This window comes from Leptonychotes weddellii, chromosome 9 (assembly GCF_054177405.1).
Source record: "Leptonychotes weddellii isolate Sample4059 chromosome 9, ASM5417740v2, whole genome shotgun sequence".
NCBI lineage: Eukaryota > Metazoa > Chordata > Mammalia > Carnivora > Phocidae > Leptonychotes > Leptonychotes weddellii.
Window position 1 is genome coordinate 53,276,281 of NC_138377.1, and position 26,188 is coordinate 53,302,468.

Genomic DNA, 26,188 nt, shown 5'->3' on the forward strand with positions numbered 1-26,188 from the left:
TGGGAGGGATGGGGGGACTGGGTGATAGACACTGGGGAGGGTATGTGCTCTGGTAAGTGCTGTGAATTGTGCAAGACTGTTGAATCTCAGATCTGTACCTCTGAAACAAATAATGCAATATATGTTAAGAAAAAAAAAAAAAAGAAGAAGAAGAAGGTAGCAGAAGGGGAAGAATGAAGCGGGGGAAATCGGAGGGGTAGACGAACCATGAGAGATGATGGACTCTGAAAAACAAACTGAGGGTTCTAGAGGGGAGGGGGTGGGAGGATGGGTTAGCCTGGTAATGGGTATTGAGGAGAGCACATTCTGCATGGAGCACTGGGTGTTATGCACAAACAATGAATCATGGAACACTACATCTAAAACTAATGATGTATGGGGATTAACATAAGAATAAAAAAAATAAAAATAAAAAAAATGAAAAAAAAAAGTGGAGTGAATAAAAATGCCATCTACGACTCGACAGTAGATTGGCAAAGCAACTGTATAAACATTTAAAAGATCAGTACTGACAGCTATGTTTTCAGACAATGTCATTTCCTTTTTTTTTTTAGGTTGTTGTTAATAGGGAGAGGGCTCTGGGACTTTTAGATGTTGAGACCTGGTACACTACATCAAAAACTAATGATGTAATGTATGGTGATTAACATAACATAATAAAATTTTAAAAATGTAAAAAAAAAAAGTTATATGTGGCTGTAAAGTATTTACATTCAGTATGTATACTATTCACAGTTTTTTTTTTTTTAAAAGATTTTATTTACTTATTTGACAGAGAGAGACACAGCAAGAGAAGGAACACAAGCAGGGGGAGTGGCAGACAGAGGGAGAAGGAGGCTTCCCGCTGAGTGGGGAGCCCGATGCGAGGCTCGATCCCAGGACCCTGGGATCATGACCTGAGCCGAAGGCAGACCCTTAACGACTGAGCCACCCAGGTGCCCCAATATACTATTCACAGTTTTATAATTTTATTTCTCATAGCTAGGAATTTCCCAGAAAAATAAATTAAGGGGATGTATGCTATACAAAGATTTATTCCGTTGTTTTTTAACATCACATATTAAGGCTGTATAATTTTGTTAAGTATTTACAATATTTAACAAGATGATTTGAATTGAAAGAGACAGATTTCCTTACACAGTCAAGGCTCTCTCAGGTACTTCCCTTTCATCTCCCACACCCTAATGAAGCCAATCCAGCATCTAAGTACTCAAGCCTCTCATTGTGTTTTGATCCTGTTTGTTCTATCCATGCAGGATATTTACTTTGGAAGGGGAGATTTATAGCTGAAGAACATGACTAAATAGCTTATTTGCAAAGATACACCAACCTGAATTAGTATTAAGGTATAAAAACCCACTGGACTACTAACTAATAAAAACAATCTTTTGTTAAAAGAAAAAAAAAAGAGGGGCGCCTGGGTGGCTCAGTTGGTTAAGCAACTGCCTTCAGCTCAGGTCATGATCCCGGAGTCCTGGGATCGAGTCCCACATCGGGCTCCCGGCTCAGCGGGGAGCCTGCTTCTCCCTCTGACCCTCTCCGCTCTCATGCTGTTTCTCTCTCTCTCTCTCAAGTAAATAAATAAATAAAATCTTTAAAAAAAATAAAAATAAAAAATAAAAATAAAAAAGAACACAAAGGCATGGCTATAAATATTTCTAATGCTTTTTCTAGGCAGATAATCATAAATAATAATAACAAAAAACCTCAAATAAGCAACTCAAGAGATGGCAAGCTGCCTTAGTTATCATACAATACCTCCAATATAACAAATCTGACACTGTAAAAGAAAAAAAAAAACACAACTTCTCTATTGAAAAAAAATAACATAAGCAAAGTTTTAAATGAGGAAAGATGTTCACAGTACATTTAATAAGAAGCTGATATATTTACTATCCTAAGAGGTCTTAAAAATCAATAAACAATCCAATACAAAAATGGGAAAAAGTCATGAACAGGCAGTTCAAATAAGAAAAATATATTGTAAATAAAAATATATAAAGCTGCTTAATTTCATTTGTAATTAAAGCAGTGCGTATTGAAATGAGATGTAATATTTTATCTTTCAGATTGGAAGATTAAAAACCTTAATAATGTTAAATAGTAGTAAAGCTTGGGGAAATAGCATTCTTATAAATTATTAGTTGTCAATATAACTTTTTAAAACAATTTAGCAATACTTACACTTAAAAAAGCACACTTTTTTGAAACTTACGTTTTTTTCATTTATAGAAATTTATCCTATCGATCTATTGAAAAACTACATACAAATATGTTTAAAGAAGGCTGCTCACTTGTAACATTGTTTGTAACAGCACATTAAAAAAACAAACAAACCCAAATAAGCCCAAATTCTTTTCTCACAGAATTTGCACTCTAGTCTGTAAAAGATGTAATAGAGCAATTTAAAGATTTAAATTATAATTTTATAATGTTTTGCATTGGCTAGAAATTAATAATTGGTGCTTATATTTTTGAAAGTCTGTAAGGAAGCTGATAATATTTTAGAGACTATAATTTCAAAGTTAATTTTTTCAGCACTATGAAAACATACACATTTGCCTTGACTTTTCTTGCCCACATCGCTATAAATCCTTATTCATGATAGGCAAAATGCTTTGCTTAAAACAGTGATCACATTCACAGAATTGTGAGGAAAAAAGTCTTTAGGGAGTAGGCCAAAACAGCTTGCATTTGGGCTCCAATGAAAACCTGATGATCTAAAAAATAATTTTAATTGTTTCTATAGTTTGTCTTCTCCTTTAGTGGCCCAGACCTCAAAAGCTAGCTGGAGCTTATAATAAAAGGACATCTTTTCCAGATAAAACCACAAACCCCTCTTTCAAAAAATCTTTAATGTGTGTTCTTTTTACTTAACCCAACTAATAGGTGGTTATGTATCTCACTAAACATGGAACTTAGTTGACTTACGAAATTCCAGGAAAAAACTTTAACTACAGTGAAATAAAGTTTTGGAGAAAATGTTGAAATGTAAAAAGTTCCCACTTGTGACAAATTCCTGAAAATAAACTCAGCCTAGTCCATTAAGTTACTGCATCCACTGGTATTATAAAGCAGCATATATGGAACTACCCTGACCAGAGCTTTGGCATAAATATTAGCTTGGAGAGGCTCATATTCAATAAAATTATTAAAGTTCCTATTTTAAAGTAGTTCTCACTCTTCTGTGATTCTTCTGTCCCTAAAAATTAAACGACTTTTGATATGCCATAATCTCTTAGACATACTCTTTTAAAGCAGCCATTAGAAATATTCTCTACTTTTTTCCACTGATACTCACCACTACTGAGGAATAGTCAATATACCATCATAGAGGAGTGGTGAGATCTTTCCCCTTAATTTCAGTGATTGGTATTAAAGGTATAACAATAATGTAAAATCTTCACCAGGCATCCTTTTTGTTAATTTATCAGGTCCAACTACCTTTTTATGGAAAAGGAGGCTATATTCATGTGAAATCCTTTAATGTGTAATTCCAAAATTCATAAAGCTTCTAAAAGCCAAAAGACTTTTATAAGTTTGCTGCAAACTCATGTAGCAGGAAAACCTGATCAAGGGTGACAATTCATATATTTCATTAAATTGTGCTTCTCTAGAACAATTGGTGTTACATAATAAAAGAGAAAATATATATCATTTTACCTTTATAAAATTTGAAAAATTCTAAACTCTGAAACACAACGTATAGCCCCAAGGGCTTTAAATGAAGGATGTGGGTCTATTTAGGTTCTGTGTGTTATTTCTTTAGTCGGTGAATATTGTACATATGCCACTGCATATTTGATACTTCAAAATCATATTTTGGGGAAGAGGTTGAATCTTCAATTTTAGACCCTTTTCTACAGCATGTTCTTCTAACTGGTAATCAAGACTAGAAACATGGGGTGCCTGGGTGGCGCAGTCAGTTAAGCAGTCTGTCTTCAGCTCAGGTCATGATCTCAGGGTCCTGGGATGGAGTCCTGCATCAGGCTCCCTGCTCAGTGGGAAGTCTGCTTCTCCCTCTGCCTCTCCCCCTGCTTGTGCTCTCTCTCTCTCTCTGTCAAATAAATAAAATTAAAAAAAAAAAAGACTAGAAACATAACCCACAGAGTTAATGGAACATGCATGCTTTTTACTACTATAAAACCTTCCCTGACTGACCCAAGTTTTCCTAGTGCCCCTACAATATCATATATTTCTCCTATTATAATTATTGTTTACTTGTCAATATCCGTTCCCAGATTATAATAAACTCAGTGATGGCAGATGATGCTGCCTTTAATCTTATTTACCTGTGATATCCACTGGGTAGATACCCAGTGTCTACCTCAATGCTTGATGAACAGCATATACTTGATTAAAATAATATTTGAATGGGAGAGCAGAAGAAATAGTTTCAAAAAATATTCTAAGTACCTTCAGATAATCCAAAGTACATGGAAAAGCGCAGGTACTACTCTCTTTCATTATTTAAAGCTCTGCAGGTACTACTCTCTTTCATTATTTAAATCTCCTTTTAGTATGATTTTACCAAAATATTTTAATAGCTTCCACTCACTGACATTTCTATTATGGTAATAATCACACTTTTTATTATTTCAGCTTATTTTTGGTAATCTTTCATGTTGATTATTACAATGCCTTGTCATTTAAAAATAAGCTTCAGTGTTTAAATACTTACATTTGATAACTTAATTTTTTACTGAATTTCCATTGCTATTGAATTTTTTAAACTATGCTTAACATCAGTCATAGCATCAATATCAATAATAAATGGATTTGAAGTGTCAATACAATTGCTACACTTCAACATACATTCAAATAATATAGACTGGTTTTCTACATTTACCATAGCTGAGTGTTTTAAACTTGAAATTTGTAAGTAGGAAGCTATCCAGAACTAAGAGCACCACACACAGATCCAACTAACTGCCCTGTTCAAGATCTATTAGTTTCTGAATATGTATGATTTTTGGTACTTAATTTTGGGTCAGACTTTGGTTTCTTTAGAAGTTTTGACCCTGCCATGACCTTTGGTTTCCTTAGATAGGCTCTTGTAGATTTTCAGAGGATTGTGATGGTATCCTAAGGTCAGACTGTGGTTGTTCATTTTCCCACAACTGTCACTGCTCATAAAGCAATATGATTAACTGAATGTCTTACAGACCACCAATTTTCGGCTACATTAGGCCCAATAAAAGTAACTTAACTTAAAAAAAACTTTGTTGAAGGCAACTTCTGACATGGCTCCCAATGATTCCTACCTCCTAGTATTCACACCGCTGTGTAATCACCTCCCCACTGGTGTGGACTGGACCTACTGACTTGCTTCTAATGTACAGAATATGGCAAAAATGATGGGATATTACTTCTGTGGTTAGGTAACAAAAGGCTATGCCTTCCATTCAGCTAACTCACTCTCTCTCGCTCCCTTGCTTGTTCTTTTGGATAAAGCCACCTGCTATGCTGTGAGATGCTATAATGGAGAGGCCCACATAACAAGGAACCAAAGGCCTTGAAGTCTTGAGTGTGGGAGGAACTGAGGCCTTAGTCTAACAGCTTGTGAGAACTTAATCCTGACAACAGCCATGTGAATCATCTAGAAAGTAGATCTTTACCAGTCAGGCCTTGAGATGATGCAGCCTTGTGAGAGACTCAGAGTCAGAGGACCCAGTTAGGCTGCACTGAGATTCCTGACCCACAGAAACTGTGAGATAGTAATTATTTTAATGCACTACGTTTTGGGGTAATGTGTTACATAGCAATAGATAACTAAATAATATAAATCTCAAAAGCAAAACATTTTTTGTTCTGAAACAAAATACAACATAAAATTATGGTTTCAAATTATATACCTGTCTGGTTAATATGTATCCATTATATCTTTTAATATGATAAAGTTCATTATTGGCAGGAAATACAAATAGCAAAGAAGATTTCTTGTACAAAATATTGACACATATGTACGAATGACAGAGTTTTAAAACCTAATCTAATTCTTGGCAAGATGGTTCAATGAAAACTTAGATAAAAATGATCTATACTATTGGAAGGAAAAATATACTAATTAGTGTTCTTGGATCATGCCTGGTATTGTAGACATCAAACACATCACAGGATGTTACCTGGCCTCATATAGCCTCAGGGTATGATTAGCATACAAGAGAACTGCAGGTTATCCTCTTTTCATTAGGATTTTTTATAATAAATATAACTAATATAAATCCCAAGTATTTTCCTAAATGGACTTATTCACAATTTGAAGGATTATCTGTTATAAGTGTAAGTCCTTTGAGAAAGTAAGATATCAATAAGGATACCTACTTGATGTCTCACATACAATTCAAACTTGTTAAAAATGTCTTTCCATTTCAACTCTGCTCTTAATAAATAGTATTTCCAACTATCAGGTTGCTCAAGACACAAATTTGGGAGTTCTCCTTGATACCCTGCATCCCATTCAAAAAGGCTACTGTCTGGATGCCACGTAGCTCTCAAGTCCCTCTTCTCTCTATCTCCAAGGACACTCCCCTGGTCCAAGCCACTACAATCTCTCCCCAGTGCCATTCCTTCTTAATGAGTCTCTCTACTTCCACTTTTGTCCCACTGCAATTTATCCCTCACACAGCAGCCTTTAAATCTTTTAGAAATGCAAATGAGACTATGTCCCCTGATTAAAATCTATCAATGACTTCCACTGCTTGTAAGATAAAGTTTAAAGATGGAAACTAACGGAGAAAAACAACAAGGGTCCCAAGCTTCTTCAAGCTCTGACTGCATAGAACTCCATCCTCCTTTTATGTTCCAAGCTGCCCTCTGGCCGCAAAGATCTTCCTTCAGTGTATCAAATGTGCCAAGTTCTTTGCTTTGGCTTCTACATGGAAGCTTTTCCCCTGACCAATCCCCACTTATACTTCTGGTCCCAGCTTCTTCTCTTAACAGTGTCACTACGTGATACATGGTAGCCGTTTAAAAAATATTTGTTGAATGAAGACATAATAAAATTGTTCAAGATAGTGCTATTGTAATTATAAATGGGAAAATATTTAAATGATGGCCTTTTATTCATTAGGAATATTCTCCTTCATCTTTTTTATTTAGAATGAAACATCAGCTTTGAGATCAGAAAAAAAATCTATTTATATTTGGCATGGCTATTATAACTCATCTGTTTACTCCTCAACCAACGCCACTATAATGGCTTGTATTTAGGTTTTCACTTTATAATAACTAATTAGGACATCTACATCAATTAAACCAATAATAAATACAATCAGTCACCTAATAGTCAAAAGGGCTATTTCTGAAAGTAATAAAATCTTTCAGGAAAACAGTATCAAAGCTATGTTTTATGGAAGTACAATCTTAGACTTGATCAAATTTCACTGAGTAATGAAACATTACATTAAGCAGGAATTATTTTAAAATGAGCAAGATGACATGATTGCTAAAGTAAATTCTTCAATGCTTTCATCTTATTCTCTTTTAAACACATTTACCTAATCAATGTAGAGTTTGTAGTGTTTAAATTGTTACTTAAATGTTATTTAAAAGTTTTTAATGCATTTTTGCTATCCATCATAATATGATACAGAAAATGTATGAAACCAATATAAAATTCAATTACTAAGGATAAAAATTTTATTAACAGGTCTCAGTTTCATTCCCTAAATAAGAAATATGATTCATATTTATTAATTTGTTCAAAGATACCACTAACATGTAGCTCCTCAGAATAATTAAAGTGTATTCCTAGGATATAAACATTTTTATTGTTTTACTATTCACTGGATTTATTATTAAAAAAATTATGAGCAACACTATGACCAATTTATACCACACAATAAATGTTGTATTCTACGAAAGACAAATGTTTTCAGAGTCAATATAATCACAGCATACTTTCTTGGACTCATGTGTTCATTTGCAGTTTGCTTATAATTGCTTCATGGAGATAGGAGTTTGTACATTACAAAAAGGCCTTATTGATTTATTAGTTACAGAATATACTACGCATACTCATAGACTGGAAAAGTTAGCTCTGGGGCTAGTGTCATATAACAGCAAGCTGTAGAATACTTCAGAGCAAAATTAGAGTGTTGGCATAGGAAAGATAAACGGTATAAGCTGGACCAGCAAAGACTAATATTAGCAAGTCCACTAACACAAGCAAATCAGGTCTTAGAGTTGTATACTTTACTCATGATGAGAAAAACATTTACTTAATTTTTAAAAGTATACAGTTAATTATTCTATAATGAATTAAATTTCCTTTTTTTGAAAAATGTTCTATTTGAAGATATGTAAAGAAATCAGTAACATTTATTTAGTGTGCTGCAATACACACTTTTTCCAGCAAGCAATTCTTTTCTTTCAATAATTTATATCCTAATTTAACTAACTCAGGTAATTTATTGGACTTTATATGTGTTGGGGGGTGGTTAACAAATAATGAAAGTATTTTAAAATACATTTTTTGAGAAAATAAATGTTTTTTAAGCAATATAAAGTGTGTTAAAATTGACAAGAGTAAAAAAGGTGTGCAAAACTATATAATGAAATTCTCTAAAGCATCACTTTTTCCTTTTGTAATTTAAAAATTCATAGGAGATCATGTAGTCAAAGGTGGTAATGTCTGTACTGAGTTCTATTTTTGAGGTCAAAATATAAAATCATTATTCAGCATTTTTGCCTTTTATGTTATTTTATTTTGCCTTTTAAAGTGGATTACTTTGATAACTTGTGAGTGCATATGAATGAGCAAGGTGGAGGTTAAGCAAAGATCAGCATAGCATGTTCATGACTTAGTCCCTCAGTTGAGCATAGCTGGTCAACATGTTGTTTTGACTCTGTTTTTTTCCCTCAGTTGTAAATTGTTTAATTTCCACCTGTAATGGACCACTGAATACTTAGAGGAAGGAGAAAGTACACTGATGCTGAAACACAAATTAATGTGGGGCATAAATCTGTAAATTTACCTCAAGATTCTCTTCACCAGCTCTCTAAATTGTGTTCCTTTGATCAAACTACTCATATCACCTTATTTAGTAGGTGTTACTTAAAGAAAACAAAGTTAAGAACAAAAAATATTGGAATGATAATTAAACTTAATTAGTCTTATATGGAAGTAAAGATCAAAATATCTGTAATGTGTTATTTGTGGAAATATTCCAGCAAATGGATGCTTCTATTATTTCCTTTTAAAGGCAGAATGTTAAGAATTCCAAATATCATCTCACAAGCAGTTATTTAATATTACTAATTTTTTTTTAAAGATTTTATTTATTTATTTGACAGAGAAAGACACAGCGAGAGAGGGAACACAAGCAGGGGGAGTGGGAGAGGGAGAAGCAGACTCCCTGCCGAGCAGGCAGCCCGATGCGGGACTCGATCCAGGGACTCCAGGATCATGACCTGAGCCGAAGGCAGTCGCTCAACCAACTGAGCCACCCAGGCGCCCCAATATTACTAAATTTTAATCTACTTTTTAATATGCATTTTGTCCCTAAACCAAACAATACACCATAATAAAACTTAATAAATTATGCTCTTTCTCACATGGTTGAAGTAAGTCAAATACCATGTGGTGTTACATATTATGAATATTAAAGATTGTACTTAAATAAAATTATAAATCAATGCAAATTAACTTCTTTTTCTTATATCAACCAAAAGGGATGCTCACAATTCTACTTAGAGAATATGTACTACTACCAAAGGGATTCAAGAGTCAAGAAAGGCTGGGAAACACTGCTGTAACACTGCTGAGTTTTTTCATCATTTTAAACCCAGAAAAGTTTCAATTAATGATGGAGGAAGCGAGTCACTGATATTCATACTGCCAAGTGAAACGCAGCAAGCTAGAATAACTGGTTAGTTTTATTAAGGTATCTTATTAAGATGGCTTATTAAGCTACTCACTATTGTTTTCATAGGGCTTTAAGCTGATACTAAACTTTAAAATGTAGGATTCTTTCCTTCCTAACTTTCATAAAAGTCATATATAATTAGCACTGAATGAAATTTTCTAATGTCAACATTTCAAATTTTGATTAACAGGGAATACAAATCAACTTTATTCAAGTTTAATTCAAAAGACTGGCAACATCCTTTGGGAGACTAGTGGAGATAATATGCAATGCACCTTCAAACTTCAGACTAAGCCAAAGGCCTACAAAGTAAAAGTAATATTCAACTTACTAAGCTAGCATCGTCACAGTAATATTCTCTATCTGATTTATGTTTGATTCATAAAAACCATACATTCTCAAATGGAAATAAACATTTTGGGTCTAGAATGCCATCAGGACCACCCTACTGTTGATAGATATGACGACTGATCTACACAGATGATCAAAATAAAGACAAAGCAACAATTGACAGAAGTGGTGCGGGTAATGAACATGACATAGGAAACAGAAAGTCAGACAATGGTAGATACTCTGGATAGTATACAATGAAAAACCTGGTGAAATCCCATAGGGTGGAAGAACCACAGCTGTTCAGCTCTATTATAGTACTATCATTTCTGAATATGAAACACCAGTCAGTAGAAATCATACAAGCTAGGGTAACTTAGTAAGTTTTCATTATTATTTTTTGAATAACGGTAAACCAGGAGTGTTTTCTTTTTTCCTCCAGCAGTGTCTTTTTCACCTTTTATAGAGTATTCAGGGCTAGAACTGGGGTGAGATGAATGGAGCACTCAATTCAGGTGAAAAATTTAAGGGGGTACAAAAAAACCTCAGTAATCAAAATAAATAATAATGTCAATCAATATTTTTAAAAAATCAAAGTTAACACAAAAATTTCTTGATAAACAAAATATCAAAATTTAAATAAAGAAAGGATTAGTATCTACTCTAATACTGATAAAATTTGACCAAATTTGGTCAGTGGGAACCTTTCCATGCTGGCTTCTGTGTCCTTTCACACGACCCTGTTAGTCTTTGAGTACTTGCTTTCTGGTATGAAAAGATACTCTAGACTCACTGTACTTTCCCTTCTCCAGACCTAGGAGCTATCTCTTTCCCATCTACCTCCACAAACGCTAGTAATTCATTAGTTGTGGGTTTATCCTTCCTATCCCTTTTATGCCTATTTTTCACATAAAAGGTAGGATATTATAAGTACTTGATTTTTTTTTTCAGTTAGGAATATGTCCTGAAATCACTCAATATCAGTTTATAGACCTTCCTTCTTTTTTTCTCTCTCTCTCTCTTTTTCACATTTGCATTGTATTCCACTATGTGAATATGTCATAGTTTATTCAACTATTCTCCTATTTGGATTGCTTCTGTTTGCTATTAAAAACAGTCATGGGGGTGCCTGGGTGGCTCAGTTGGTTAAGTGTCTGCCTTCGGCTCAGGTCATGATCCAGGGTCCTGGGATCGGGTCCCGCATTGGGATCCCTGCTCAGTGGTGAGCCTGCTTCTCCCTCTCCTCCCAGCTCATCTCACTCGTGCTCTCTGTCGCCATCTTTGTCTCTCTCTCAAATAAATAAAACCTTTTTAAATAAATAAATAAAAACAATCCTGTAGGGGCGCTTGGATGGCTCAGTTGGTTGAGCCTCAACTATTGGTTTCAGCTCAGGTCGCAATCTCAGGGTCCTGGAATCAAGCCCGGCATCTGGCTCCTCACTCAGCACGGAGTCTGCTTGAGATTTTCTCTCCTTCTCTCTCTGCCCCACCTGCTCATAGTGTCTCTCTCTCTCTCACTCAAGTAATTAAATAAATCTTTAAAAAACAAACAAAAAACCAATCCTGTAATTCCTATGTTGCTTCATATTCATGGAGGTATATATTCAGGATGGATTCCTAGAAGCAATTTTCCTTAGTCAAAGTGTAAGTGCATGTGTAATTTTGTTAGATATTATAAAATTCTCCTCCACAGGGGTTTTACCATTTTGCATTCTTACCAGTAATGTATGAGAATGCATAGAATCCTTTTTACTTCCAGTTTCCAAGATCTTTGTGAAGAATCTCTTTTTCCAAAGTTACGTGGTATTTATTTTATGTCTCTGAGGCTAAAATTTATTATTTTTCTCACTTACTATTTCTAGTTCCCAAAAGGTGATTATAATTTTTTATTTATGACACGTATTACAAGATACTCTTTAGTCAATGGCTTACATTTATAGAGCACATTATACTTTTCAAAATACTTCTATGCACATGCATCTTATTTGATCCTCACAGCCATGTTTTGAAGTATAGGGCAAGTATATCAGTTCTACCTTCCAGATGAGGACACTGAGAAGAAACACAATTTAATGACTTCTACATACTCAGTTAATGACAATCAAGGGTCCTGTTAGTTCACTGATATCTCTACTAGATACTAAGTTCCCTCCCCTTTAACATTCAATTCTAGTGCTTTAATTTATTATATATTGATGTCACTTATTAGATAAGAAGTAGTAGGCATACAGACTTACTAGTTATATTTACTTCACAAGTAGTAGAAATATGAAAGCTATTAATGAGTTATTGAAATTCGTATGTTAAGCTTATTTTGGATAGTAAAGCTTAATTTTGGGGGGGTTTAGCTCAAGAATTTTACAAACTATAAAGTGCTAATCACGTCTAATAACGTAATTTATTCTGGAAAAATATACCATATTTTAATTCAAAGTAAGATTCAGTTACGTAAGCAGTAACAAGTTAGAATACAGTAAATTAACTTTTCATATATAAACAATTATTGGGAATTTGTAAAATTGTAGAAAATCAAATACAAAGTAGCAAAAATGTACTTTCAAGACTGCATTAAAGTTCAAAGGCTTCCTTTGTACTAAACAATGTCTCTTAGCATTCTCTGAAAAGATAGGGAAAAAAGTTCTATTTCAAGTATAAAATATTTTGGCCTAAATTTTTAATTAGATTGATTCATGCTTGAAAATGATAATATATATATTTATCCTATCAAGTGAGCTTCAAGGAAAATTAAAGAATGACCTTAACAGACATTATAAATTGAGAATTCTCAAACAAAAGCAATGAAATCAGTAACTGAAATATAAACCCTGATTTTGGTCTCTTTTTCATAATGTAAACTCTTTTTCATGAAACACAATCTGTATGTTAAAGATGTCATTTATTTTTGAAGTTGAAAAATAACAAAAAGACTTTAGACCCACATATAAAAGGTACTCTTTTTATCCTTTTCTGAGACATTGACCTGTATACTCATTTAAAAATGAACACCACATCTTTACGTTATTAAATCTTTGTTTTGATCTATTAGTATTCACCAAAGTGCCATTTTATAAAACCTCACACTGAATAGACAAGGCTGGAGGTGACCATCTGCAGCTTTAGAGTCTGCGTTTGAATTGATGAAAAGAGCTTTGTGTTTTCATTGCCAAGTTTGATTCTTCCAGTCATTAGGCATTCCCCTCAGATCGCATCAATGAAGCCGTGCTCTCTTACACCCATGTGTTAAATTCTCTTCTCCTCATGGTTTCCTTTGCCAGCTCTACTCAAGAATGACTATTGGGTCTTAGCCACATTCTTCTCACAGCTGTGTTAAAAAAGAGCATCAGAAAGTCTTCCTAAAACCCATATGTGTATCTGGTCAGTTCTCTGTCTTAGGGTCACCTCACATTGTGGTGTGATTATACAGAGATTCATTCTTGTTCTTGAACTGTGCTACTCCCACCACTCTGGGAAAGATTAGGCCCTCCAGTCAGTAGTAGAGAACTTCTTGGAAGACTGATGTGAAATATACATAGCTCAGAAGGCAAATTAATTTAAGGAAGAAGATGTTTCAAGATTTTACCATTGTGTAGCTTGTCAAATGGCAAACGGTAACATAAAGAGAAATAATATATGCTTTCATATGCTTTTAGGATACTGCTATATGCAGCAAAAGAAGAAGTCAAATGATGATGATGTCCCAAGGACTATTAGTTTGAATGGTATAAATGTCAAAAAATTAAAAAATTAAAATTATTAAGTTTAGTAAGTTCCAAAATACTGTTCACTATGTAATTTCTAGAGCCTTATTTTTCACTTTTAATCAGTCTTTATACAGAAACACCTGGCAAAGTAATCGATAGTAGTGGAACTCTTTTTTTCTTTATACTTAGGTTAAGAACTAAAGAAAAAAAAACTATTTGTTGAGTTGCCTAAGAATATATAACAGTATGAAGAAGAAAGAAGATCACTCCAGCTGCTACTACATACTATATTGTTATAGGATGATATTTTTCTTTTTAACTATAAATGATCAAGAATGAAGTTTATGTATGGACAATGTTTATGATTTTACTGCCAGCTAAAGCTACACTGAAAAAGCAAAAGATTCTTTCTTTCTTTCTTTTTTTTTAAATAGGCTTCACACCCACTGCGGAGCCCAACATGGCACCTGAATTCACGACCCTGAGATCAAGACCTGAGCTGAGATCAAGAGTCGGACTCTTAACTGACCGAGACACCCAGGTGCCCTGAAAGATTCTTTTATTCTGTATTTTTTGAGGGCTAAATGTGCACATGGGCAAATTCCTGACTTAGTGGGGAGAAATAATTAAACGTGGAATGTTAGAATCCAAGTAAAATTGGTATCTCTACTTATTCTTGGGTAGAATTTAGTTTTTTTCTAATTACATTTTGGTAAAAAGCTGTACCTAGTAGGGAAGTATATATCAAATTTTAGATGAGTATACTGAGGAGTTATTAAAAGAAAACCGGACCTCGATTTATATAAAAATGTAGACCTTTCTATACTAATAGATAAATACATCATATATATTAAATTTTCTATGTGTTTAACAACAGGGAAAGCAAAGGAGGAAGTTCTGAGTGAGCTGGCAAGCATAATGAGGCTAAGCAACATCCAAGCAGGAATAACGAAAATTTCTTAAAATCAAATTTTTACAATAGCTTCCTTTTCCCTTTATTACTACAAAAGTTTTCTAAAGTACACTGGTTGTTAGTGCTATTAAGTAAGAAAGTTAAAATCACTTTATATATCTTGTTTTTTATAATTTCTAAAACTATCCTCAGGTAAGATGGATGAATGAGTTCTCCTGTCTTCACAGAAGTACCCGGGAGCTCTGTAGCCTGTCAAGGGTTAAACAGTAAGAAGGCCTTACCTGGAGCTCGGACAGAACCAAGGAAAAGGATGCTTGTCTGAGCATATGGCCACTCTAAGGAACTTACATTTCATATAAATGTGTGAAAATCACATTTGAATGTTTCTGGAGCATAAGAACTCATGTGTTTTTTTTTAAACCTGTCAAGTTCTGGTTAAAAAGTACATGTGATCATTATTAAGTGGATCCTATAATTCCCCTAAAATAACAGGGACATTATCTCTTTTAATTACTGTAATATTGGGATTAATGAAAAACAACAAAAATTCCTGCATTTTATTTGGTCTTAAACTGAAACAGCATGGATCTCTCCCATATTTTACTTTTTTGTTCTTTTTCTCTCATTCCTTTCCATTGTACTCATTTGAAACATGTTTTATCTATCTTAGTAGGCAGAAATTTATATTAGCCCAACTCTAGATCACCTATTTGAAGATAGGTTCTGAAGTGAAGAAGCAGATCAAATGTAAGCAGCTGTGTTGTAATTTAACTTTTTAGTCCCTACTTTCATGCTCTTTAGGATTCATTCCATAAAGTTAACTATACAGGGCGCCTGGGTGGCTCAGTTGGTTGAGTGACTGCCTTCGGCTCAGGTCATGATCCTGGGGTCCCAGGATCGAGTTCCGCATCGGGCTCCCTGCTCGGCAGGGAGTCTGCTTCTCCCTCTGACCCTCCTCCCTCTCATGCTCTCTGTCTCTCATTCTCTCTCTCTCAAATAAATAAATAAAATCTTTAAAAAAACAAAACAAAACAAAACAAAAAAAACCTTTAAAAAAAAAAAGTTAACTATACAAGGAAACTTATCAGAGAAAGTGCAGATTCTTAGGTTTAGACAATTTCTTTTCTTCTTTAGCCTGCATTCTTTACTTTCCACTTCATTAGAATTTCTCAAGTTTTGGGTTAGGCTTCAATTTCAATAATCCTACATTAATCCTTCCCTAGTAGAGAGGAATGCCATAGAAATTAACACTATGTTTCTTTTCTGTGTCAAAGTGAGCCATTCCCTGAAGATAAAGGTGTAAGCCCAACTCTCTAGTTTTTATAAAGAGATTAATATAATTCATATCTATCAAATGTGATAGGTATCTCTGTGTATATATACATATATTTACATATATATATAAATAATAAAAGTAGCTCTAAAGAAATCTTTATGTACTCAGTGGATGAGAAAGGTGATCCACTATACAAATATATAATGGAATTAAATTTTTTATAAAATACATACTTATTTGATAGTGAATAAGAAGACTTGTATTTCATAAGTTAAATATGTATTTAATTTAAAAACATGTGTTATGATTTACAAATCCAGAATATTAAATTCTTAAAAAGCATATCATGTGCTCAAGAATAAAAATTAAGCATGTTAGATGCTGTACATCTTACAATGATTGCTTAGGAGTCATCTGAATCCATCTTCCACATATATATGACAATATCTAATTGGATCTAGATTTGGAAGGTGCCTTCCAGAGCTGATTGGGAAGTTTACTCATACATAAACTATCACAAATAAATTATTTGACTCATTATGTGTTGAGGTATGTATTATTATTTCACAGAGCTTTTAAATCTCAGACACAGAATAAATTTTGAAGAGCAATTTCCAGAAGTTTTAAATCCTCCCATTTATTAATAATGCTAATAAATAAAGATCAATTTTCAACTTTATATTAAATAATGATTTAAACCTTATGCTGAGTTGAGAATTTATGAAACTTGTTCTTTGATTCAATCAACATTCATAAAGTGCTCAGACATGTGTACCATTGCCTTGCTACTTATAGTCCAACCAAGAATTCATTAAAAAAAAAAAAATCACAGGTAAAATTGGCAAGAAGCAGAATAATTTTAGTGAAAAGACAATATAATTATAACACCTTTCGTATTAAACTATGTAAGGATATTTTACCACAATTAGTTTTCATTATGGTTAAAATCAGATTCTGGAGCCAGCAACAAAACTAAAAAGTTTAGTGATGTCTTTTGATGAAAAGAAGGCAGGTTTTTTGTTTTTGTTTTTTCTAACCAAGAAACTGTGGAAATGTTCTGTTCCCCTTCCCAGCACTCAGAATCATCTACCCTGTTTTATAATTCAACCTGCAAACAGATTAAGCAGCTGAGTTTGTGGAAAGTATGTTTGCTCTACGCTAAGAACCCTTGTGTGACACTATGGTGATTCCCCTGACACCTCGAAGGGAACTACAGACAGTCCTTACTCATCAGCAGAGAAACCAGGCTGAGAATTCACAATTTCTTTGTGACCTCAACTTCTTCATAGAAATCAGTATTTGATCAAGAGGCAGGAAAGACTTTTTGTTAGCTTACATGTCCTTCTTCTTTTTTTCTCAGGATGCTCAGGATGCCCTATATTTCAAAAGGAAATGTTTTATGCTGAACTTTGATATTTTAATTATGCAATTAGAAATTAGAACACATGTAAATTTTAAGTAACTTATTTTTTTTAAAGTATAAAAGAAAGAAAGTTTTAGATAGTGATACATTGTTTCTTGAAAACATGTTTAAAAGTTTAGAATTTTTGTCCTGTATCTTTTTGTCTTATCTACTTATTATATAGTTATGGTTTATGAGGGATTTGAATCATATCAGTGTAAATCTGGCCCATAGTAAAGATGATTATGTGACAAAAGTTACTTTACTGTAAAATCTGGAAGCTTCTGAGATCTTCTAACCTTATAAGCCTGGTTGTAAATACTTTTAAGTAATTATGTGTAGCTCAGGTATGTTAACTATAGTCAAATATGTTTTTAAGATCCTTCAGAAAACTGTTGTTCTGGGCCACAAGAACCATATCTATAGATAGAAAGATGGGAAATAAAATATAGCATAAAGAACAACAGAGTTTTAAATCTCTTGTGATGATAAAAATATCACTTAATGGATTTGTGTGTCAGTTTTCTCTTTAATAAACAAGGATTATGGATGGCCCTTGGCAGAATCATTAAGAGAAGTTTCTCTTATAAAGTTCCTAAGCTCTTAACCTGCTCTTTGGTTCCCTCTACTTCCACATAGCTCACCAAAACTAAGTGCATCCAGGGTCAGCCAAAAAGCAACCTAAAACCTAAATGGCAATGTGTTCTCCTTCCACAAACATACACATTTTTAAAAGAGAAGTACCTCAAGCTTGCTTAACCCAAGGGAATAGATTTCCACTGGTGAAATTTTAGGCTTTATGACGCCTGGGCCAAGAAGCAATTTTTGGACAATGAGGTCTGGCATTCTTTATACTTTCCCCTATCAGTGTTTCTGCATATTGGCTAGCTTATGGATGGTAATTCTGCACCACTTTCCTCTTCAGGAATACTCCTATATTTAAAAAATTTTAAGAAATTCATTTGACTCTAAAATAAAATAAAATAAAATAAAATATAAATTTAAAATTATTAGAAATAGTATATACTCTCTCTCCACTATTACTGAAGATTTCAGATCTTTTCAGTGTAATTAAATGTGATGGAAGCTGGTGCATAGGACAAGGGTGAAAAGCCCACTAGAAAGTCAGATACTATAGGAGTGGTGGTGCCAGTGAGGGAGGCAGGAAGGACTAGCCACAAAAGTCATACTTTTCTATGAAACTCTCCTACTAAAATTGGGTACTGGGTTGGGATAAAAATTTTTTATCTAGGGCCTAAAGTAGATGAGAGCACATTTGAAATTTTCCTGTATATTCCTGACCTGACCTGCTTTTACTTTATTCTGTCATCCCATTAACCTATTAAGTTGCTCTAGTTCATTTGTTCATGTTTACAGAGTACCTACTTTACAGCAGGCATCTACGTGACTATTTGGAGGAGATGTGGATACAAAGATGAAGAGAACACCATCCATGTCTTGGAAATGCTCAGTGATGGGTAATTTTGCAGGGAGTGAAGTAGATAGGAAACAGACAAACAAAGCAATTGTAACACCTAGATGATTAAGACTTCTAACAAAGATAATGGACTAAGTGCTATGAAAAAAATAAAAAAATAAAGAAACATCACAGAGGTAATGTTAAGACTGGACTTTAAGGAGTAACAAATATTTGGCTAGGTACTAGAAGGGAGGAATATGCTTTAAGAAGAAGAAATAGCTTGTCTAGTAGAGATACTGTGGTTGGGGTCGTGGAGGAAATGATACCAGAAAATGGGAGAAGGCCAGAAAGGTGAAAGGCCTCATCTACCCTGCTAAGTCGTTTATGCTATAGTGTGTAGGGGATGAAGGGCCCCTGAAAGATTTTAAATAGGGAAGTAATATAACCTGATTTCAGTTGTAGAAAAATTAACTCTAGTGGCAGCGACACACTTGACACACTTGAGACACTTGAGAGCTAGAGGCAGATAAACTAGTTTTATGATTATTTCAATAGTCTCCATGGAGGATGATGAGGGCCTGAAATAATGCAATTAACAAGGGAGGATGGAATAGAGGGAATCAGATGATAGGCAGTACAGAAAACAGAGACTGACAGCAAAGCGAATGTGAAAAGTAAGAAAGAGTGAGGGAATAAGGATGGTGCTGAAACTGCTGAAGACCATTACTGAGACAGGAGACACAGGAAAATGGTGAAGGCTTTATTTTCAGGGGAGGAATTTTTAACAAACATACTATGAAAACACAGAGAAGAGAGTGATATTTAACTTTCCGGAAAGTTGAAGAAGACTTTGTAGAGAAGAGATATTTGAACTAGTCTTGCTAGTTTGATGAGTATGATTATACTAATAATATAATTTATAACATGCTGATAATAAAATAACTGGCACTGAACTAGGTATCTTACATGGTATCCAGTTTATTACTCATATCAAACCTGCCTGTGAAAGCAGTAATACTGTCTGAATTTTTCAACTGGGGAACTTTTGCTTCCAGAGGTTAAGTAATTTGCCCCAAATCTCACAGGTAGTAAGTAGGAAAGCAGGGATTGAAATACACGTCTGTCTGACTTGACTACAAAGCCTGCCTCCATCCTCTCTGCTGCACTGAATCTCATAGGATGAGTAAGTTTTTCATGGGGGAAAAGGGTAAAAGGCTCCAACCAGAGGAACCCACATATGTAAAGGTATTTAGTCTTGAAAAGATAGAGCCCTTCTGAAGAATGGGATATTACAGTGTGGAGTGAAATGGCAAGAGAAGAAGGGACGATGCAACACGCATTGTTCTAAAGGCATTACATGTTTATCTCATCTAATTCTTACAACATTATGAGGTGGGAGTATTATTATCCATATGTTATTATCTGCATTTGCACAGTGTTTTAAAATAAAATAAAATGTACAAGTTCACATACCTATGCATTTTGAATCCAGATCCTGAGCTTTTAAACCACTATGCTATATTACTGAAGATATGGGAGCATCTTTACTTATTGTTTACCATGATCATATGTTAATTTTATAATAAAAATATAATTAAAAATGGGCCACTGATTAATAGTTAGGAAATTACTGGTAATCTTAAAAAGAACAATTTCAGTATAAAAGCTAGCCAGAGTGTACTGAATAGCACAGGAATAAATGGAATTGAAAAATTAGATACTGAATATAGATCAGTTATTCAAGAAATTTCATTGTGAAAGGAAAAGGGGAAATGTGTACCTTTTTAGTTCACATTGTAATTACTGCCTGGAATACTGACATATTTACAAAGGACCTTCAAAAATAATTGCTAATAACAGTAATTTCAGATGATATGGAGAATATAATACCATCTAACAAAGTCTTTTAAGTTGGTTTCCTGGAAGGTTTTCCTCTTAAATGCAATAAAATAGGTTGATGCCCACATTAACTGCAGTGAAGGTACACTGCCCAAGTGAGGGCAATTAAAAATATAGCAGATTGAATATGAACAGGAAAGCCTCATCATATTTCATCTAGGGCTTATTGCTGGAAATCAGAATAAAAGATTCAACATTTAAATTTAACATTTAAATGACACAACTGTTTCACTTAAACTCTGTCCAATGATTGGTGTCATTCCATTAAAACCTTTTGATCTGTCCATGGTTAAATGTGAAGAATAAGACAAGATAGTAGTTTTTCAAAGGCTAAACTTATTCAACTTAAAGCATTACCTGAGATGATATTTCCACTTCAATACTGATATATTTCTGTATCAATACAAAGTTTTTTTTTAGATTATTTTTTACAAAATAATAATAATAGTTGATGAGATCTAAAAAATAAAAGGTTGACAACATTTCCAAAGATTTTATGGAATTTTATTGGTCTCTGGGAAACACTGTTTTAGGGAATTTTAATCTTGTATATAAAATTAAAGAATTACATGTAAAGAAAACTTTGATATTTGTAATTATTTGTAGACTTTAAGCAAATACAGCTAACATATCCTGACTGTCAAAAGTTGCTGATTTGTAATTTACAATGAAATGAGATCCACCTATGTATCTTAGTGTTTTTAGAATGTTAATGTACATTGTGAATAACTGGATATAGTTTCTGACTGAACATAAACCTAATCTTTAAACCTACAAAAAACAGAATACTTACCATAAATCATAAATTTCAAGGTACCTTGATTATGTAAAGATTTTAATATGCATAATTCCTAATCTGTTTTAAAATGGTTCTTAACTACAGATTTACCTGACCTTGGGCTACCATTCAAAACATAATTTCAGGGATATTGGGGAAATGGTTGAGATGATTTATTTTCAAATAAAAAGTAGTATGAAGTAAGAAACTTTGAAGTTAGCACTACTTCATACTGTGAGACTGAAAAAAATTAAGGAAAAAGGTATGTCTTAGGAATTGAAGGCAATTAAGTGTGTGAATGACAAAATGCTGTTAACAATACATAAAGATGGGATCAGTTAAAATGACAAGTTCCATTCCATTAAAGCTGCCTTAGGAAATTCTGCTACAGTGTTCAAGTCCCTTAAATTAACAAGTGACTTCTTTGTATGATATGTCCTATGTTAACATTTTGCTAGCTATCGTAAGGACTGATTGATTTTGTAGCTTTATTTAATATATAACAATTATGCAAAGATCATAGAAAATAAACAAATGTAATTATACACCGTGAAAAGCTGTCCTGAATACTTCAGAAGAACAACACAAGAAAATTAATTCCACTGTAACTATTCTATGTGCCTAGAGGTCTCAGATTACAAAATCACAGAAGATCTCAACTGAAGCAGGATTATCACGAAGCTAAATGAGTAAAGTTGATTATTTGACTGCCTCATCCCCTTGCCAATAATTTTACCTATTACCTATGAAAGGATTTTAATAGTATGGCTTCCAGGAACTAATGAAGATCAGTTATTAAATAAAAGTGGTTTGCCCTCAATAGTAACCATGATTCCCAAGTGAATGCCTTTTTGACCCCAACTATGGGTATGATAGGCAATCTAAAAAATAAAAAAGGTCATTTGGCTCAATCTACTTTTGTCTGAAACCATTAACAGCATGACTAATAGATAATCTATTATTTAGTTGCAAAAAAAGTGTTCTTGTTTTGTTTTTTTTCATGCTTTTGAAATCATGCAAGATCATTTTACTTACTTCTGCACTTTGTCATTGGCCGCTTGGGAGGCCTCCATGGCATGCTGAAGCTCTAATTCCATGTTTGCTCGATCTGTCAGAGCTTGCTGCAGTTGGGTAGACAGTTCCTCATTCTGTTGTTGAGTGATGGAAACAATGTTCTCTCTATTTTTTAAAGCTTCTTCATAAGTACTAAGGGTATGGTTAAACTGATCCTTCAGATTTTCTTCTTGGGATAAAGATTTGTGTAAACTGAGAAAAACATAAAAATAAATAATTGAAACATAAATATGTAGTCTTCCTGACCAATAATCTATTTAACAAAAATCTCCATAAGAAATAACCATTTCTAAAAATCAATTAAGACATACTTAAATGGGTAAATAAAAATAATTTTTATATCACAATATTATTCTTGATAATTATTCTACTTCTCTGCTTCTAGGCTGAAAGCTACCCAGACAAACGATTATTGATGTTACCAAAGCATACAAGAAGATGCTGCAAGATGTTAATATAATTACATCAGTATAAATACTACATTCAATTTTCTTTAAAAGGAATAGCGGAGAATTGGAAAATAAAGCATCTCTAGGTAAATAAAAGAATATAATAAGCTGACTGCAGAGAAGTGAGAAGTAAAGAGAACGGGCATCCATTTAGTAGATTCAGGGTTTCTTCAGCTGAGCGCTTAATGAGAATGAGTAAGGGCTGTACGAATAACTGATCAGCCCATACACAGATATAAATGAAGTTAAAATCACTAGTCCGACTGCACAGAAATAATATGTATTCAGATCTTTTCTTTTTGTTAATGAATCTCATGCCAAATATATCCACTCATTAAGTCATACAGAGAAATAGCATATAAATTAAGACCAAATGAATGCAGAAGAAAATGCAGACAAATAGAACCCTAAAATGCTAAAGGTCAAATCTTTGATATGTCATTACACCTACCACCTGAGGTTATTTTGAAATGGCACCAAGCACCTCACTCAATTAAATAAAGACATTTTGAAAATATAAATATTTAATAAGGGAAATTTAAAATCCACACAGGAGATGTTCTTTTTTTATTAAATAAAATCATTTCAGTATATGCATACAAAAGAAATGTCAATGGGAGACTTGTAAGTAAAACAACCTAACTATATAATACAGATTAATGATGTGAAAGAAAGTAATATAATTCTGAAAGCTTCAAAAAGCTAGTCAGGGAACTTTAGCACTGGCCGAATATCTAGTCTGATACTTTATTTAAAACTGTTTAAACCAAAGTAATTATACATTTCTTCTTTTTGTTTAAGTAACCTATAGATCTCTCCAGTGTGCTCACTTTGTAGAAGGTGTCACACAGAAATAAGAAGGACATGAAACAGGGATAGTCAGCATACCAAAAGAAATCATTTCAAGATTCAAATTAGTTCTTAAGAAGAAAGACTGCTACTAAACTGTGGTCAATTAATTATTACAAAGAAATAAGAATGGTGTTTAGTGCCATATTTGTAGAGTGCAAAGAAGTATCCTTCTTTATGGTTTTCATCTTGTTTATCTAACCCTTCTTTCATTTTTAGTTCTTTCTACCAATCCATATGCCTAAAGGCTCCCATCTCCTGCCCATTTTCCTATTCTATGTTCTTTCACACTTTCTGATTCCTCTTATTCCATGTTCGTTTCCTTCAATCCACCCTCTTTGGCTACTTGAAAGATCCAAGAAAGAAAGAAATGAAAAACAAAACAAAAAACCTTTAAAAAGACAAGACTCTTTATGTTCTTTACACTTAAAAGGTTATTACTTACATTTTAATTGCTAATTACATTTTAAATTACAGAGAGTGCACAAATCCAAAGTATTCAGCTTGACAAAATGTAAAGAAAACATGTAATAAATGCAGAAGATTCCCCTCTGTTCCCTTCCAGTTAATTCCCCTTTCCCAAAGTAATCACTTATTCAACCTCTATTAAGATTAGTATTGTCTGGGGGCGCCTGGGTGGCTCAGTCTGTAAGCGTCTGCCTTCGCTCAGGTCATGATCCCAGCATCCTGGGATCAAGCTCCGCATCGGGCTCTCCACTCTGCAGGAAGCTTGCTTCTCCCTCTCCCACTCCCCCTGCTTGTGTTTCCTCTCTCGCTGTGTCTCTCTTTGTCAAATAAGTAAATAAAATCTTTAAAAAAAAAGATCAGTATTGTCTGTTTTTGAACTTTTGGTCTGGCATATTTTACTTAAAGGCTTACGAGATTCGTCCTACTGTTGGATGCAGTTCACTGTTTTTTATTGCTATCAAGTATTCTGTTATATAAATATACCACAATTTATTTAATCATTCCACTATTGTTGCTATTAATATTCTTGTACATTATCTTTTGATGGACCTAAGTACTCATTTCCCCCCCACCCCACTTTATTGAGATATAATTGACGTGAGTACTCCTTTCTGAAGTAAGAATTGCTCTATAGGGTGTATGTATGTTCACATTAAGTAGATGCTGCACAGAGTTTCCCAAAGTGGTCCTACCAATTTACACTCTCACCAGCAATATATGGGAGTTGCAATCGCTCTACATTCTCCTTTAGAGTATTCTCCCTACTGGTAAACTATACCCATTCTAATAGAGGTACAGTGCAATTTCATTCTCTTAATATTGCCTTTTGATGAATTTAAGTTCTTAATTTGAATGAAGTCCAATTAGTCATTGTTTTTTAATGGCACTGTTTTTTGTGTCCTATTTAAAAAATATCTTAGCCTTTATATTTTACCCTTATGTATATGGTCTCATTTAAAGTTCACAGTGGGCAGCTTCGTTTGGGAATTCTGCATTTGTCTACGATGTCCATAACACTATGCAGTATACTCTAGCCAATTAAATACGAAGAATCAATGATTCAGTTTCTAAAATATCATCTTTATTAAAACCATGGTATCCCAATTTAATTCTCTAATCATTCATCATTTCCTAGTCTTCGATCCTTTAATTTTTTTCAAATTTATATCTCATTTTTCTCTCAGTTGGACCTGTGACTGGGATCCTTAACTCTCAAGCTCAAAAGCTACTCATCATTCAAAATGCCTTGGAAACCTTTAAATCTCCACCAAGACTTTCTCAAACAGAAGCAGCAGCTGGAATGATGTTTTAAAACAATAAATTAGATAATGTCACTTAAAATCCTGCAGTGGCATCTCATTGCACTCAGAATAAGTCTCTAAAAATAATAACAACAAATTGCCTATTTTAACTCACTAAACCTCACAACAACCTATGAGAGAAGTCCTATCAATATTAGTTTTTTTACAGATGATGAAATTGAAGCAAAGAGAGGGAAGTAATTTAATTAATCTCACATATCTAACAGAACCAGAATCTCAACCCACAGTCTTCCTCCCTGAGCTGAAACGTGAAACACTTCTCCCAGGGGGCCATGAGCCATGGAGCCCTGTATCATCTGTTCTCTCTGCTTCCTCATCTTCTAGCCAGACATTGTTTCTCAAGTACATCAAGCTTTTTCCTGCTTGAGGCATTTGTTTGTAATGTCTTTCTCCCCTCTCCCTGACAAACTTCTACTTATTCATTTGGTCTCAGCATGA

The 26,188-nt window shown here is 33.7% G+C and overlaps 1 protein-coding gene across 1 annotated transcript in view; it reads right to left on the reverse strand.

Moving 5' to 3' along the window:
- The window catches only part of MIPOL1 (mirror-image polydactyly 1), a 235,613-nt gene that overhangs the window by 23,628 nt on the left and 185,797 nt on the right, over positions 1-26,188 (reverse strand). The window contains exon 8 of the mRNA XM_081829767.1: positions 22,624-22,854. Within this exon, the coding sequence (XP_081685893.1) occupies positions 22,624-22,854 (231 nt within the window). The remainder of the gene's footprint in view (positions 1-22,623; positions 22,855-26,188) is intronic.